The following is a 17,187-nucleotide window of genomic DNA, read 5'->3' as shown; positions in this document are numbered from 1 at the left end:
ATGACCTTGAATGGGGTTACAGAAACTAAAAGTCGTTTGTGGAATTGCCCGGTTTAAAATGAGGATATGGTGTCACACCAGAGGACATGCTTTTCAGTGACAAAATGTATCAACTTCCTATACTTTTAGAAATTTATGGATGAAAAAAACTAATTGCCATTTACTAAAATAGACACTTGTAAAATTATGCCAGTGGTATTTATCAACATTTTTATGCTTTTCTTTTTAATTTATAAAAGTTAGAATTTATTGAACCTTACTTGAGACAGTCACACCATAGGATAATTTTGTGATTTGGCTCAAAGGATTAAAAAATCTAATGACAATGCAGTTTGTATAATAACAGGTCGATGTAAAGCAAAGAAATGTTTAATCATTTAATGCATTCTTAAATGATGACAATACTATTTATTAATTTTTATCTTCTGTGACAGTGAAAATGCCATGTCATGTCAACAACCCCTGTACATTATTCCAAACTTTTGGTCGCCTGTGTGTGTGTGTGTGTGTGTGTGTGTATATATATATATATATGAATATGAATTTGGTAATGTTTAGTATTGTTTCATCTCACCTATGTGGGAGGTTATGCAAAAATATTGTGAGTTGGAGCCTGACCAGACTCACTGGCCCCGCCACAAATATGATTAGCAACATATTATTTTTAGCTGTTATTTCATCTGTTATTTTTGTGTGTGTGAATATATATCTATTTTTCTTAAAATTTTAAGGTTTTTTGTTTGTAATTTTCAAAATAAAAAGCTACAGTATAATGTAACTACAACAAATTAATAAACACACTTTTGTTTGAAACCAATGGCATACAGTATGACATGTTATTGATACACTGTTTCTAATTTTCAACCCATTCTAACTGATGCCTACCCTAAACAGCATTTGTTGCTCATGGCGCTAAAAAGCCACACACAATTCCTGACATAGACAAGTTTAGAAGAAGTGAAAATGTGACTGTTAAAAAGAGAACTGTAGACTCAACACTATAAAAGCTCATAGACTGAATGTCTCTGGCCTAAGCAATATGTGTCGTGATCTGAGGATGATATTATGCTAGAGCTGATCTCATTCCCATTTTTTTGTGCTCAGCCTGGCTCAAATGGATTCAAATGTCACATCTGCTTTGTTGCTGTGCTATTCTTGAATGCCAACACTTTTTTTTTTCTTTTTTATGCTAATTGGGCAAAAAAAGAAATATTTCTGAATTAGCAGATAAAGTAAATCAGTATTGTTAGTGAAAAATGCAGACAAGAAACATGGGCTTTTGTGGTGCTGAGGTGAACATTTTCTTCTTTTAAATTAAGGTATTACAAGCTATAAACATGCTTAGATTTAGCATTGTTACCAAACTTTTGGATACAAGAATATTATGATGCTAAAAATTATAATAAATAATTAAATAAAACATGAATATAGTGATATGCACCTTTTAATTAGATTTAAATATATGTTTAATTTATTAAACATGTACATGTAGTATTAAAACTGGGTGTGGTATTTTTTCTGAAAGTCTTTCATCACCAAAAAAAATTATACCTTGAATGTACTGTAAGTCACTCTGAATAAAAGTATCTGCCACATGAATGAATGTATTGTGTGGTTGTACTGGTACATTAATTCGCTGGCTTTTTTAAAACACTGATTATTCATTAATTTAAGTCACATGGTGTGTTTACACATAGTTTCAGTGGTTTCCTGTGTAAAACTGAAATGTGTCTCTCTTCTTTCTATAGATCTGAAAAGGGAAGCGAGCATCTGCCACATGCTGAAACATCCACACATAGTGGAGCTTCTGGAAACCTATAGCTCTGATGGGATGCTTTACATGGTTTTTGAATTGTAAGTCCTTCATTCTGAGCACATCTTCCACAGATTCATCCAGACTTGTATTGCATCTGCACTATTTTTAATTTGTTGGTCTATGTACACACTACTGTATGTACACAAATGTTTTTGCATCCATCTAACACATTTGTACATAGATCAAAAATAAAAAACAGCACCATCCCCTCCCCAACCGAGGAAAAGAGTACGTGGCTAATTTATTTATTCAAGAAGTCAATATGCACTGGCAGTATATTAGTCACAGCTTCAGTGTGAAAAAAGAAAATCCAAAACATCCTTTTGGTTTTCACTGAATGTAAGAAGTTACATTGTTTATTTGAAAATTGTTTTATAGCATATTTTGATAACATTGAATCAACTCAAATTTGCATGGTCCTGAGGAGCCTGCGTCTGTTGCTCTCTCAGCAGTTTTTTGGACTTGGGTAAGCATTTGAATTCCTCAAATGATAAATATGCTTATCTGAAGTGCAGAGCTCTTCTCAAAGAAATTTCATTTGGTGTTAGTTTTTATCTGGAGAACTGCAGCTGTCTCTTAGGGGATTTTTTTTTTAAAGGCCTTGGAGATCAGAGCAGACACACAAGCATGGTCTTCCGGGGGTGTGCTGCCCCCTGGAAACAATTCTGTCACGCTGGAATCCCCAACTGTGTGGTCTCACTCTAAAGGCCAAGATATACTTTGTTTTTTTGTGTTCCGGATTGGTTCGCGCCTGGTCGACCACATTGCCTTTGTGAGTATACTCTTCTGACCTCGAGCGAATGCGAACGCATTTGACGCATGCCCACTACAACTTCTTTGTAATACTCTTTTAGTACAGTCAATAGCAGGCGCATGCGTCAGCGACGTGCACAGCCGAGGACCGTGTGCGCATGTCAAGAAAATCTAGGTGGTGCATGGTCGTGTGGCTGTGCTGATGATGCAATTTACGTCACACATACTGTACGCAGAGCGATCTGCAACACAGATACATGAAGTATACTTTGTCCTTAAGAGCATTGATTTATGCTGTTTCAATCAGAAACACCCTTGCAGAACCAGGTCAAGGGACAGCGTTTCAATTGTTTCAGTTGGAGATTGGCTTCGATTTAATGGCTCGACAGCTTTTAGTTCAGTTTGGCCTCTTACTGCACATCTCTCAGGTGTTACAACTTTTGGTTTACCTGCAGATGCAAAAAGTAACTCCTTTTCCTTAGAAAAAAAATTTTGCAAAAAGAAATGTGTGTTCACATTGCAAATGAAAATGCAGCTTGACTTTCTCAGCCAATTAGAACATTTTTTATGTTTATTATGCAGTTCTGTGGAACAGGATTTTAGACCAATAAGATTTCACTGTGGGCTGTGCTACTCTGGGTTACTATCATGATGCCACAGAAATAGAAAACAAGCAAAAATATTTATCTATAAATATATTGTGGCACTCATTATCACTTGGCGTGGTCACGGCATCTTAGGAAAAAGACTCAGATAAGTATCGAAGAGCTTTTATATTTTGCTGCTTTATGGTAGGGCTGGGCGTTATGACCAAAAATATTATTACAATATTCTTTTTCATATCATTCTATATCGATTTTTATCACGATATACATTCACATTTGCATATTGCACTTTTTTTTCATTTCCAAGTTGGCAGAAGAAGAAAAAAAATCATAAACAGTCAAAATAGTCTATACAAAACTGCATTGTGGGCCTAGAAACAGCCAAAGCATTGGGGTCTTCCCAATCTTCTACCAACATATTAAAATATTTTATAAAGTTTATCAGTCGAGTGCAGTTGGATATGAATGTTAAAAGATCATCTGTTTGTTTTGAAGCATAATGACAGCTGTCCAGTATTTGTTTGAATATTTTTACATTCAGATTAGATATTTGTATATTTTCTTACATTTAGATACCCAAGTATCATAGAAGTCCTTGTGACTGAGGAATGATACTGTATCCCCTGAGAGAAAATTTAGAAAATATGAAAGTATGAATGGACCATTTTTATATTTTAAAATAAGTGAGAAAGACTAGACTACCAACTATAATTTTATAATTATAATTGTATTTATTTATCACACATTATACATTTGCACATATACAGTGAAATTCTTTTTTTCACATATCCCAGCTAAGCTGGGGTCAGTGTGCAGGGTCAGCCATGATACGGCGCCCCTGGAGCAAATAGGGTCAGGGGCCTTGCTCAAGGGCCCAACAGTGGCATCTTGGGGCTTGAACCCCCAACCTTCTGATCAGTAACCCAGAGCCTTAACTGCTGAGCCACCACTGCCCCCTTCTAGTAATGTTATTGTCTTTTGTCTTTCTTAGTCATGCATGCCAGAGATGATGACATCTGATTAATTTTCACAAAATTAGAACAAAAATCTATTTGTTTATTATTAAAGGCTTGTAACATGCTAATTAATAAAGCAAAATTTAAATGTTATGGTCTAAAGGTGCTCTGGAACCACGTTAACTTATGCAGCGCCTCTGTTTTCTCACATGCAGGGAAAAGTGGCAACACATAAATGAAGCGTGTTCTGTGCTAGAGAAAAATATTCAAGAATACAGCGCAGAAAGATCAGAGCTGGTATACAGAGCACTGTTGTTTTGTCATGCTGCCCACTAGAGATGATGAGAGGGCGCAGCTGTCATCATGAAGTCTTGCGGTCCAAATGGAATCAATCCGGAGTCCGGACTCAGACCGCGGTGACCGTCGTAGCCTTATCGTTAGCAAGGCAGCTAACGTTAACAACTTCAAACAATCTGAGAAAGCCGAACTGCTTGTGTAGTAGAACAGAGGCTAAATATCGAAAATTACTCAAAAACGTATCATCGATATCGTAGATTTTTTTAACGCGATAAGTATCGAGATCGTTTCATTGAGGCCTGGTGTCACACCTGGTTAAGACACAGTTAAGACACATTTTAACACCTAAGATGCAATGCCATTGCATTTTAATCATTTATTAGAGTCTTACAGATTTGTATCTATTTCTTTTAAATATAAAGTTATAAATTATAAATACCTAAGCACTGATCATGCAAGTATTTGGCAACATCAGATGAGTTTTCTGTCTGTGTGTTTCAGTATGGATGGAGCAGATCTCTGCTTTGAGATTGTGAAGAGAGCAGACGCTGGGTTTGTTTACAGCGAGGCTGTCGCCAGGTAAACACTGCATTCATACCTATGCTACCCACAGTACACTACCTTTGCATTCATTACTTTGTTATTAAAGGAAACTTCACATTTCATCTCAAATGATCACTTTTGGATAAACTATGACTATCCCATTAACATTGTTTGTTTCGATGCCTTCTTGGATACACATTTAGTTTGTATGCCCTAAAAGGTTCAAAATATATCTAGAATGACATTTTTTAAATATCAGATGGTGTTTTTTTTAATGAGTTGAATGTGTTATAAAGTGCATAATGTATTCTGGCTGTTCCTTTACATCTAATGGTAAAGCTGCATAAACTGGGATAATATAACCCAGTGCTTACTGAGAGCCAAGGTTTTCAGTCTGTTCTGCTGTTTGGTATTCTGCTGTTATGTTAGGATGACAGAGTGAGTGATGGGCTTGATTATTGGATCTCATCACAAGTACTTTTATTGTCAGTGCTGTGTTCCTGAATGACTCCTCCTTGCTAATCAAACAATGTCTGGTGGGTGAAATTGAGTAACCTAAAAGATTCCCTTTCATTCAGGTGCACAATGCCAATAACAATTCAACATGAGTTTCTCACTTTCCTCTTTAACCTTCACCCCTCCCTCCCTTCTCTCTCGCCCCCCTTTAGTCACTACATGAGACAGATCCTAGAGGCGTTACGGTACTGCCATGACAACAACGTCATTCACAGAGATGTAAAGGTAGGCTTAGTGATATGCCAGTGCTTCAAACTGCAACATTCTCAAACAAAGCTGATCAAACCGTTTTTTTACATGTTGACATGTTTGAGAGCTGTTTGTGCTAGTTAGATTTAAATCGATTTTTAAGACAAGTTCTTTTAATTTGTTGCAGTTGTGTAGGCATTAGAGGATGGCAGCTTAAAAAAAATTACAATGAGGATTTAAAAGAATAACTCACCCAGATATTAACATTTTATCAACATTTACACACCTTTGTCATTCCAACCCTGAATTATTTTTCTCTGGGAAACACAAAGTTAGATATTAGGCAGAATGTCCAAGCTGCTCTTTTCTATACAATGAAAGTGGATGGTGGAAAGTTTTTACTGCCAAGCTCCAAAAAAGAAGCTGTGAGAAGAAGACCAAAATTTAAGATGTTATTCACTGATAATCTACTTCTCCACAAGAGCTTTTAAATTTCATTAGTACTTCAATTCAAATTGTCATATTTATGTTACATTGAAGTTATTTTCGTTTTGTTTTGATGTCAGTGACCCCAAATGGTATTGGAATGATAACACCACGGCAAATAAGACAAATGCAACTGGTAAAAAGAGATATGAGACCTAAGGCAAAGGGAAAGCTGAATGTGGACTGTTACTCACACAAAGCTGTCTTATGGCTTTAGACAACAAAAATAGCTGCAGATTTCAGTTTCTTGATTTCAACATTTTTTTATATCTGAAAATTAAATCTAAATTAGTCACTGTAAAGTATAGCCTTGCGGTTCTCTCAACAGAGCCTTTGCTCAGTGAAGCTGTTTTGTGCAGTTATTGCTGGACTGTGAGAATTGTTCTTCACAGCACTCATATCACTTCTAATCTCTGGCAAAACAGAGGAATATGAGTGTAAAGTTAAATTAAAGGGAGTAATGGTACAGCTGCACACAGAAATTAGCTGCAATTGTAGAAGTTTCCCAGTTTGTCAGCAAAAATGCATTTCCTGTAATTATAAATAGGTCACTTAACACTTATTTTTAAACATTACGGGAAATGCCTTTTAACAGCAAGTGTTGCTTCGGATAGCTCCTGGCATCATTTTAAATATTTCTGCATCTTACACCACCGGTTATTGGCCACAGTGTGTCAGAGACTCTTAAATTATGTTTTATGTTGATGGTTTTAATTGAAAACCCTCAAACTATTTATACTCAGTATAGGTAAAGGAAGTGATACTTTCAGCACTGGCTGTGTGAAATGTTTTTCTGTAAAGCAGTAGCATGACCTGAGCCTGGCTTTGTCAGAGAAGGTCATTGCTGCAATTGAGCCCATCGAAATTTTGGTAACACTTTACTTAAAGGCCGTCTGTATAATTAAATGGCAGCAGTGTTTATTAAAATACATGAAAATATTTACATGATTGTTCATAGCTGTATATTTAAAAAGTATACTCTCTTTGCATTATACTCTCTGTATAAAGGTGTAACCATAAATAGGTAGGGTACTATATTTACAGTGCATTTTGTAATGCTTTAAGTATACTTTTGTAATGCTGTATACTGTATATAGATTATTGAAGATGAGTATTGTCACTAGGAAGCTGAATTCGGAGATTGTTTGGAGAAATTTGTGACGCTGTCACTTTACCTTGCATCATATGAAGGCTTCAGATGCTTGCATTCTGTAGTGTAATGTGCCTTGTTCGTTATGTGGTTTAACACCAGTTTGAACCACACAAATAGTCTTTTAATAAGCATAGTAACATAGCTGTTTGTTCTCATGAGTTTCTGCAAGATTCTGTTAGGACTCAGTGATGCATCATTTTAGATGTTTATCTGTGTTTTCTGGAGGCTAGCAAAAATTCAGTATTATCTTTGTTTTGCATTTTGCCTATAAATTATATGTATTTGAGAGTAGGGTACTGTATTTCTGATCTGAAATAAAGTTCTCTATATGCTCGTTTAGGAATTCCCCTGAAGATATATATACATATATAAAGATTTCTGCATTTTAATTTCATAAAATAATTCCATCAAATTTAATTGAGTAATATCTAACAAAATAAGAATGAAAAAAAAAGAAATATTTTAAGTTTTAAGTTCAAAATTAACATAAATTTTTAAGTTAATTTTACCCCATCATGCAGGAAATACATGATGGGGTCAGTGCTATATCGCAGAGATGCTAAACAGAGGAGGATATTCTTTACCTCCACATGCCTTCTGTGCTGAATTTTTCCTGTGTCTGTGTGGAAGAAGTGCACCTCTTACAGGGAACATTGTTTACAAGAATTCTTTTGAATGGACTATACAACCTGGTGTCATTATAGTATATACCAGCAAGTAATGTCTAAAGGCCCCCAGTTGTTGGCTGAGAGTATTGACCTCCATTGGATTTTGATGACTGACTCCCATGTGCGCTAGTGCGTACTCTCAACAAACCTAGCGAATGCTTTCGAAACATCTTGTCCAGCAGGAAATACATGATGGGGTCAGTGCTACATCGCAGAGATGCCAAACAGAGGAGAATATTCTTTACCTCCACATGCATGGATAGTGGATGGCAAACATCAGCTGGGAGTGCTTCAGACAGAGACTGCTCATTGACCATGTGAATAAAGATTGCCTTATAGATGTGATGAGGCAAGAGACAAACCACCAGCACTAGTTTAATGACAACAATATTCCGAAACACTCTTGTGTAGACTCTCTGGCTGTCGGAAATGGCTGCACTTTTCTTGGACCTCCAGATATGCCTGATCACTGCCATGTAGGAGATTAAAACCAACAGGAAGAACATGAAGAACAGTGAAACGGCCACTAAAGCGAAGATGTGAGATCCCGCTCCTCCAATCTCCACTGCTACGCTGTAACACACTTCATCTCCATTGTCCTCTTTGCTCACAGACTCCCTGATCGAGTACAGCACCACAAAGGGTATGACGGCTAGAGCAACAATAGCCCAGGTGATCAGACACAATGCATATGCCAATTTTGCATGTCTTTTTCTATTGAGGAAGGCTCCAGGGAGGACTTTGAGCCACCTGCTTGGGCGGTTAGCATGGGAATGCTGAATCAGTGAGGCAAAGCGACTCAGTGCCACCCAGCTCAGTATCATCACACCAATGCATATGTTGATGTGGAGCACTGGAGTTAGACCGTTTATTGCTACTTGGCACATAGCATCGTGTTTGTTCCATATGGTTCCAAGTGCATAGTACACAGCCAGGAATGGCATGGTGAGGCAGAGCAACAGGTTTGAGATGCTTAAATTTATCAGGTAGATGTGGGTGGATGTTTTGATGGCTATCCTCCACAAGAACACCCAAAGAGAGAGAACATTGCCAGGAAGGCCAGTGATGAACATCAGGGTGTACACAATGGGCAGGACTAAAGTTGTGGTTGACGTTTGGCAGAGATAAGAGGTGTTGTACCCAACTTGTGAGCTGTTTGCCATTGAATTCTTGGAAGAAGAGAGGGATTACAAATAGCTGAGTGAAGGAAACAATTAATTTCTTGTCATTCCATAAATCAAGTCATCAAGTCAAATTTAATTGTATAGCGCTTTTCACATCAGGTGTTGTTTCAAAGCAGCTGTACATGAAATTATGCTATAAAAGAAAATGAATGAATATAATACTAATATTAGTTATTTATGTTTAGAACTATTAGTAGTTAAAATTAGTAAACTAAGTAAGTGTTGTGGGTCAATGGTTAAACAAAATGATTTTGTATGAACTATAAGTTTTAGTATTAAAGTCCTTGAAGTCATCCCGAATTAACTGAGAAAAATACAAGTAGATGCACTGTCCTTTGATTTTGGCCGATGAGGCTTTTGTTAGTAGTTAATCCATTTAATATGTAGTTCATTTCTTTTTTTTAAATGTTTTATAAATGGATAGTTAACTCAAAAATAAAAGAAAAGAGGTGTTATCTCACAGAATGTCAAAGCTGCTCTGTTCCTTTTCATCACAGACAGAGCAGCTTGGACATTCTTCTAAATATCTTCTTTTGTGTTCAACAAAGAACGTAATACGGGTTTTATATGACATTAGTATGAGTAAATTAAGATTGACTCAAATTAAATTTTTGGGTGAACTATCTCTTTAAGGACACTACAATAAAGTTTGGTTTTACCATTAGTACAAACTGACATCAGTGAAAATGACAGCAGTCATACTACATTTACATTTATTAATTTAGCAGATGCTTTTATCCAAAGTGACTTACAAATGAGGAGAACAAAAGAAGCGAATCATCCTAGGGAGGCAGTAGTAACACAAGTGCTGTAATACAAGTTTCAAAATTGTTTAGCGTAGTACCCCTAGCAAGGAGGATGAAAGAATTATTTATTTATTTATTTATTTTAAAAAGAAGACTAAAGGGATTGGGTGAAGTGTTCACGGAAGAGCTGTCTTTAGATGCTTTTTGAAGGATGTTAGAGAACCTTAATCTAAACATACAAACATTAAACTATCTAAATAATCTAAACATAATCTATTCTTTCTGCAAGCTGTATCTAGTACAGAAATGTTTTCTTGATTTGAAAATATTTGATTAATAAAGGAAACAATCAAACAAATGTTTCTGTAAAATAGTTGGTAGTGCTTTTGGTTTGCTTCTAAAATATCTACTTGTGCACCAGTTTTAGACCCAATTATATATTTTTAAGCAATATAACACACTTACCCCTCTAAATGCTGTCACTAGTGTCCAGATATCTGTAACCAGCGTCTGTGAAGTGCTGTGTTTCAGTCAGCTCCCTAGAGTGTCTGTCTAAAGGAAGTAACATAGTCTGTTCATGGTGTCATCAATTGTTTAGATTCTGTTCTCTTTTAGCAAGGTTCCTCTCACACATACACTTGATAGCACTTCTGACAATGAAACAGGCAGCTGTCTTTGAGACTCTTATAGGTGGCTGTTGCTTTTTTAGTCACTGGCCCAAAACGTAGCTTATAATCATTATCATATGAATAGTTAAAATAAGATTCATGGTTATGGTAAAATTTGAACCAGATATTTTGGTAACATCTGGAAATTTGACCATATGTCTCTGCCTCTGGTACATCCTAGCATTGTATTTTAGTTGTAAACTAGTCTGTCTTTAGACTTTCTTACCAAAGAACCTGTTAAATATTTTAATGGTCTCCTGACAGCCTCTTGTGGTTAAACAGAATCAATGCAGTTAAACAACTTTCCTAGCTTGTACAAGCTAAAATTACATGTATTCATTAATTTATTCAGAATTATATACCATATCTGAAATTATTTATCATTCAGGTGAATTCAGGTGCTGTTCAGACAGAACACATTTCTTTTTTGGAACTAAATGAAACTGATATTGATGAAATTAGCTCTTGTTAACAAAACCAATGACAGTTTATTTATATCATAAATGAATTGCCTTCAATATCTGTTTATTTTGGAGCTTGGTTGACTATCGGTATGTACTGAATAGAGTGCTACTACTACACGGTATGTGCTGTTAAATAGTAGTATGCTAATTTTTTTTTCATTATATCGCTATGTTGGATGTTTACATCAGCAAGAGGCATAGAGTTTTCATCTCATAGCGAAGTATGGAAAAAAAGTTATCCACTATGGTGTTAAATATCTTAAAATAATGAGTCATGAAGATGTCAAAAATCACAGTTGGTAATATTGATTCCAAATTTATTGGTTGAAGGTTTTTACTTAAATATTATTGAGCGATAAATTCGAGCACATTCCAGTGTGGGACACTTCTTCTAGTTTTTCATTCTCACAGTGTTGGTTGGTTGCTTACTTCACTTTCATTTTTCTTCACACTATCAATGTTTTCTGTCAGATTTATAGTATTTAAATTAGGTGTGTCTTGGCTCTTGGAGATTTCAGGTTTGGCTTTGGCCCTGGTGTTGGGCTTGGCTCGACAGCAGCGCAAACGGTGCACCAGCTGCAGAATAGGATGTAGGCAACAGCTGAAAGCTGCAACAAAGATGGTGCCAGTTTTTATCCTGAAATGTGCTTGACAATTTCCACTCCCTGATGTTAATAAGATGATCCTTTGCACGTGGTAGGGTAGGAAGCAGAGTACAAAAATTATGACAGAGGCCAGAATCTTCCTCCGAACCTTTAGACCTCCTACAGGTCCAAATCCAGCACTAAATAGACTTCCCACCCTCACCTTCTGCAGGTGGAAGACCAGCAGACTATAACTGACCAACATCAAGCACAAAATAAAAAAGAATCCTGCAACAGCAAGGCAATGGATAGTGCTGAATTTATCTTTATAGAGAATGTTACTGTTGACAACCTGGTCGAAGCAAGTCCCATTGATTTGTAGGCTCCGTTTAGTCCACATGCTAGTGCCGACAATTGTGCTTATAACCAACCAGGTTGAAAAGCAGATGATCCAGCACGGTTGCGTGCGTTTAAAGACCTGCAAAAAGGCATAGCCTGGTTTTACCACAGTGGCATAACGATTGATGCTGGTCCATAAAAGGAAGCACATGTTGCAGTAGAGGTTAATGTAGAAGCATGTGAAATTAATCAGCTCTACTGCATTACAGACTTGAGATCCAGATTGCCAGTTGACGTTCTCTTTGTAGTAGGCTATTCTGAAGAAAAAACCGCAGCACAACATCAGGTCTGACACAACTATGTTTAAAGTTAAGATGACAGTGGGTGTCCTCTCTGATCTCCAAAGACTCAGCAAGACAATTCCGTTGGTCGGGAGGCCTAGGACGGCCAAAGAGAGATAGAACCAGGGCAAGATGGTTGCATGGCTTTCTTCGTGGTGTATTATGCAAGTTCTACAGAAATAAAGAGAAGGAAATCAAAACGATAAACTAACCACAGACTCTTTTGGCCTCTTATCTCTAAGCAATTGGCAAGCGGTCCTGAACCAATTTTTCTTAGTTTTTAAAGGTTTATTTTTACCGAACATGGCAGTCTTCCTATCTATTTCATATGACATTTAACACTTCTCAATACAGTATGTATATATTGTTTTGGGACTGTCTATCAACCCCATACAACACTTGAAATTTCACACTGTGATTACTCTTAAAAATATATCAATGTCTTTGAATTACATGCTAAAGATATATATATATATTTAGCATGTAATTCAAAGACATGCTATATATATATATATATATATATATATATATATAACTGGCATGTGTTGCAAATGTCATGTTGTCTATAATGCTCCCTCTAAGCTCAGCACTTCTGATGTTGTTCCCGCGCAGATGGGAAAAAATATCCGCGCAGATGGCAGACTCAAGTGTGTGGTAAAACCTAGAGATTTTCCTGAATCCGAGCTAAATGCATGCTTAATGTTTTAACTACAGTCCATATGAATGTTAATTTTTTCCAGTAATAATAAGAAATGTTAGTGGGAACATTGGTTGTCTACCTGCACAATTTAAGTTAATTGTTGTAACTGTAGTACCAGGACCTGTAGATGAGGTGTATACAGTTGGTTGAACAACAGTAAAGTTGTATTTGAAATGTCTTTACATTTTCAGTCATGTTTGGCCTATTTAAATTAGTGAGATAATACAATTTGATCATTTTCAGTATTGCACCATGTTAATACAGTACTACATTTAATCATTAATTAAGCATTTTGTCCCATGACCAGATAAAAAATACTTAAACTGCTGACCTGCTGTGTTCTTCACTGTTATCGCTTCATGCAATAGATAAACATTGTTTCGGGCTAGACACCAACTAACCTGTTAACCCACAAATAACTAGTATGCTAAGTGTCAACCAAAGAGCCATCTAAAAATAGAATTTTGATGTCAATCGTTGAATTGAACCTCTCCAAAAAAAAAAGACAGTTTAAGATGATGTACCTTGTACTTGTACCTTGCGTTGATGCCTGAATCATTGGCACTTATGGCATGCATTATGATATCACCTTGCACGGACATGATGCTTATTCTCACACGTTGTTGTCTGATGCTGTAGTTATGTTCGTAATATTTTACTTGTAGAATTTCACACAGTGCAAGCTGTTTGGGGGCAGGATGTGCTCTGACTGTGCATTATGTAGTAACTTGGTATGATGACTTCTGTCCACATCCTGAAAACAGATAGATTCATAGTTTGCACCAATGCCTTGCTTTTATTCTTCCTATGATCTATGATTAATGGTATAATAAAATATTGCTATAATATAATTAATATTGGTACATTTATAACTCTATTACTATATAATGCTACATTGTTTAAAAATTATCATTATCAGTATATTATTGCCCTAAGCCTTGAGCTTAGATTTTTATTTTTTTCCTATTAACCCACTTTGAATTTCTTGTAGCATGGTCAAATATATATAGATCATGGGTCGGCAACCTTTTTGACATGGAGTATAATTTTTTATTTTCCTGGTCAATGGCTGTGCTGAAAAAAAAAAAAAAACATGCAAATGATTGTGATTTTCCGAAGTATGAGTCCACTTGTGAAAATGTTTCTATTTTGCATTTTTCTATTTTAATCGTTTATTTTTCATTCCAAATTATATTATCAGCATAACAGTTTGAGTGAAAATTTTGTGCAAAATCTGATGATTACGATATAATCATGTCCTGCATGTGAATTTTCACAGAGCAACTTTAGTGCTTTAAAGAAAACCTTCCTTTTGTACAAAATAAGTTAACAGTTAATGTCACAAATATGCTTATTTGATTACTGATCACGGAATTGTGTGGAATGTTATATTATATTATGTCATTGTAATCAGTAGCACGCAAGCAACAGCGAGAGAGGAGCAGGCTGTTTTATTTATATGACGTTTTTCGCACCTGCATTCCAATCTACATCTTGATGTAATCCTTCCTCATGATCATGCAGCGTGTTTTCATCGGCTGAATGGGAGACTAAACACTATTAAAGTGTGATGAGACTCGCGCTGCACGTGCAAGCCATTCACACATCATAAGCCAGTCAACTATTTAGCCCTTTTCAGTGAATCGCACCTGCAAAATCCTAAAACTTTATTCAAAATATAAATTAAACCTGGAAATAGACTTAAAGATTTTTTAAAAGGTTTTCTCTTTTAATCGTTTAATGTAATTTTGAGTGTGACCATGGTTTAAGGAGGGTGTACCTGTATGCTGGGTTAATAGTTAATAGTGGTGTTTTCCTTATTACATCACATGTTGTTCTGAACGCAAAAAGAAACAAATGAAACACGGAATGTAGGCTTGTATTGTTTGGTTGTATTAAATAAAAGTAATTCAAATCATTGTGCTCTGTTATTTATTCCATGTCACACACTCAGCACATGTAAATTACATCGTCCCTTCCATTGGGAACAGTGTTGCCAACTAGTTTCAATGGAAAGTAGCTAAAGCCTGCTCGAAAAAGTCACTAGATGACGTCATACGCTAATTAGCATACTCGTGACGTCATCACGTCTCATTTGCATTTTGCATAGTGTCCGCCCTTTACGTGTTTGCTTCTCTATGCTTACCGTACATACTGTAATACCCTATTAATTCCCTATATCTATCAATCACTCAAAGTTAGAAGCGACAGAAACATTATTATCTTTTCTCTCACACAGCACTCAGCCAAAACAAACCACTATGTGCATATTTACAAAAATTCATTATTTTATTGTCTAAGTGTCTGAATTCAGAGAGAGTTCAGAAACCGGAATGGACAACTGTCTAAAAATCTCTTGTGATTAAGTGCATGAAAAGAATATAAATAAACGGTAAAATTAAACTCTTTAAATTTAAAACAAAAGGGAGCAAACAATACAGATTCATGATTGGTCCTTGACAACGCTGTTTGTACATGCGCAGCTCATTCACGTCTATGTCAGCTGCCATTTGGTCAACTGATTGTACTGCTCCGCCTTCTCGCCTGCTCACCCATCTTTCTCTCTCTGTCAGTCTCACCGAACAGAGTAGACGCAGAGAGAGGTGTGCCTCTGAGTCTGGGCAGGAAAGCAAGACCACGCGCTTGCGGGGCAGTACTGGCGACTTTCTTCTACGGAAGGTACCTATGGGTTGTCCAAAAAGTCGCTAGGCACTTTTTGGAATAAAAGTCGCTAAAGAGGTCTGAAAAGTCGCTAAGTTGGCAACACTGATTGGGAATGCACCTAGCTTTATACAAACTCTTACCGCCCTCTACTGGACTAGATGACATCAATACTCATTACATCCCCTTTCCTTTACATGTTAAGAAATAAGGTATATTACAAAGATCTTTTAACACACATCACCACACATACATAATTCCATAAAATACCAATGAGTAGACAAGAATTCAATATTATCACAAGTAGAAAACACTTTCCAATATTATTTGCATCTAATAGTCCACTCAGTTCTCCCCACATTCAACCATGACAGATTTTACAGTTTGTTTGTTTTTTTTTATTGTCCCGCTATCTACAATCCATTCTAAAAGGGGCATGCGTAACTTCAGTGACTGGTTTAGGTAGAGAAGGTTCAGATGGCGGCATTTCATGAGGTTCAGAGGACTGCTGTTCAAATGGCTGTGTTTCAGGAAATTGCATTTCAGGCGTTGGTACTTCATAAGGGTGCAATTCAGAATCTAATGATTCTGTGAAAGTCTCCTGAGTCTTAAGCACACTCTGTCGATTTCTCATTAGAATATGTCCATCTTCAGTCTGAACAATATATGACCTGGGATTTACCTCTTAAAACTGTAGCTTTTTTTCTTCCATGAAGCCAGCTCTTCAATTCTCACCACATCTCGTTCTGCAAGAGGTTTCAGGCTCTGAGCTGTCTTATCATGGTACACTTTTTGCTTCCATTTCAAAAGCTGTATGTGTTTCCATGCCTGGCTTTTGTTTTTTCTTTTAGATGCTTTTGGCAGCAGCATACAGCTTTCGATTAATAATGAGTTCAGCAGGAGATAATCCACAACCCAGAGAAGAATGTTAACTTAATGCCAGATACAGATCCGAGTTACTCTCAGCTACCTTTTTCATGAGTCTTTTTAAAATTTGAACATCCTTCTCTGCCTTCCCATTAGCCTTCAGGTAAAGAGGACTCGCAGTAGTGTGTTTAAAACTGTAATGTTCTGCAAAAAGTTTAAATTCTCGTCTACTACACTGTGGGCCATTATCACTTTGCACAATCTGTGGTATTCCGTGCCTTGCAAACATGCTTTTCATGTGATGAATCACATCAGGTATGACGAACTTATGCAATTTCAGGATAATTTTAGTAGTAAACGATTATTAGCAAAAAGTCCTTACCGTTCACATGAAAAAGACTGGTTCCAACCTTTTGCCATGGCTCCACAGATACATCAGATATCAACATTGGTTCTTTGGGTTGCTTGTAATGGTGTCTGAGACAAGTGTCTCACTTACTGATTAATGCCTCAATATCGAGATTAATCCCAGGCCAATAAATGGCTTGCCTTGCTCTTCTTTACCATTTTTCAATGCACAAGTGCCCTCGTGTATTCAGTGAAGCATGTCCTGGTGCATTGATCCTGGAATAACAATTTTATTTTGTATCA

The 17,187-nt window shown here is 36.5% G+C and overlaps 3 protein-coding genes across 23 annotated transcripts in view; 1 reads left to right on the top strand and 2 right to left on the bottom strand.

Moving 5' to 3' along the window:
- Window positions 1–17,187, top strand: part of LOC127447681 (peripheral plasma membrane protein CASK-like) — a 244,914-nt gene that overhangs the window by 165,904 nt on the left and 61,823 nt on the right. For all 19 annotated transcript variants that reach the window (XM_051709662.1, XM_051709672.1, XM_051709666.1 and 16 more), the window contains exons 3-5: window positions 1,749–1,854; window positions 4,929–5,006; window positions 5,639–5,711. In XM_051709662.1, the coding sequence (XP_051565622.1) occupies window positions 1,749–1,854; window positions 4,929–5,006; window positions 5,639–5,711 (257 nt within the window). The remainder of the gene's footprint in view (window positions 1–1,748; window positions 1,855–4,928; window positions 5,007–5,638; window positions 5,712–17,187) is intronic.
- LOC127447685 (probable G-protein coupled receptor 82) lies at window positions 5,718–13,638 on the bottom strand. Of its 3 annotated transcripts, none has more exons than XM_051709686.1 (3): window positions 13,533–13,638; window positions 10,378–10,464; window positions 5,718–9,179 (listed from the first exon to the last, which is right to left on the bottom strand). In XM_051709686.1, exon 3 carries the CDS (start codon window positions 9,143–9,145, stop codon window positions 8,039–8,041), a length of 1,107 nt encoding a protein of 368 aa, XP_051565646.1. In that variant the 5' UTR covers window positions 9,146–9,179; window positions 10,378–10,464; window positions 13,533–13,638; the 3' UTR covers window positions 5,718–8,038. The 3 variants fall into 3 exon arrangements, with proteins under 3 accessions (XP_051565646.1, XP_051565645.1, XP_051565648.1); XM_051709685.1 differs by having other exon boundaries at window positions 5,718–9,151; XM_051709688.1 differs by lacking the exons at window positions 10,378–10,464; window positions 13,533–13,638 and adding an exon at window positions 9,919–10,340.
- On the bottom strand, window positions 11,119–13,677 carry LOC127447686 (cysteinyl leukotriene receptor 2-like). The gene is made up of 2 exons (XM_051709689.1): window positions 13,546–13,677; window positions 11,119–12,479 (listed from the first exon to the last, which is right to left on the bottom strand). The coding sequence occupies exons 1-2, from the start codon at window positions 13,608–13,610 to the stop codon at window positions 11,450–11,452; spliced, it is 1,095 nt and encodes a 364-aa protein (XP_051565649.1). The 5' UTR covers window positions 13,611–13,677; the 3' UTR covers window positions 11,119–11,449.

The sequence above is a fragment of the Myxocyprinus asiaticus genome, chromosome 11, assembly GCF_019703515.2.
Source record: "Myxocyprinus asiaticus isolate MX2 ecotype Aquarium Trade chromosome 11, UBuf_Myxa_2, whole genome shotgun sequence".
NCBI classification, from domain to species: Eukaryota; Metazoa; Chordata; class Actinopteri; order Cypriniformes; family Catostomidae; genus Myxocyprinus; species Myxocyprinus asiaticus.
This window is presented reverse-complemented; position numbering and strand designations above follow the sequence as displayed.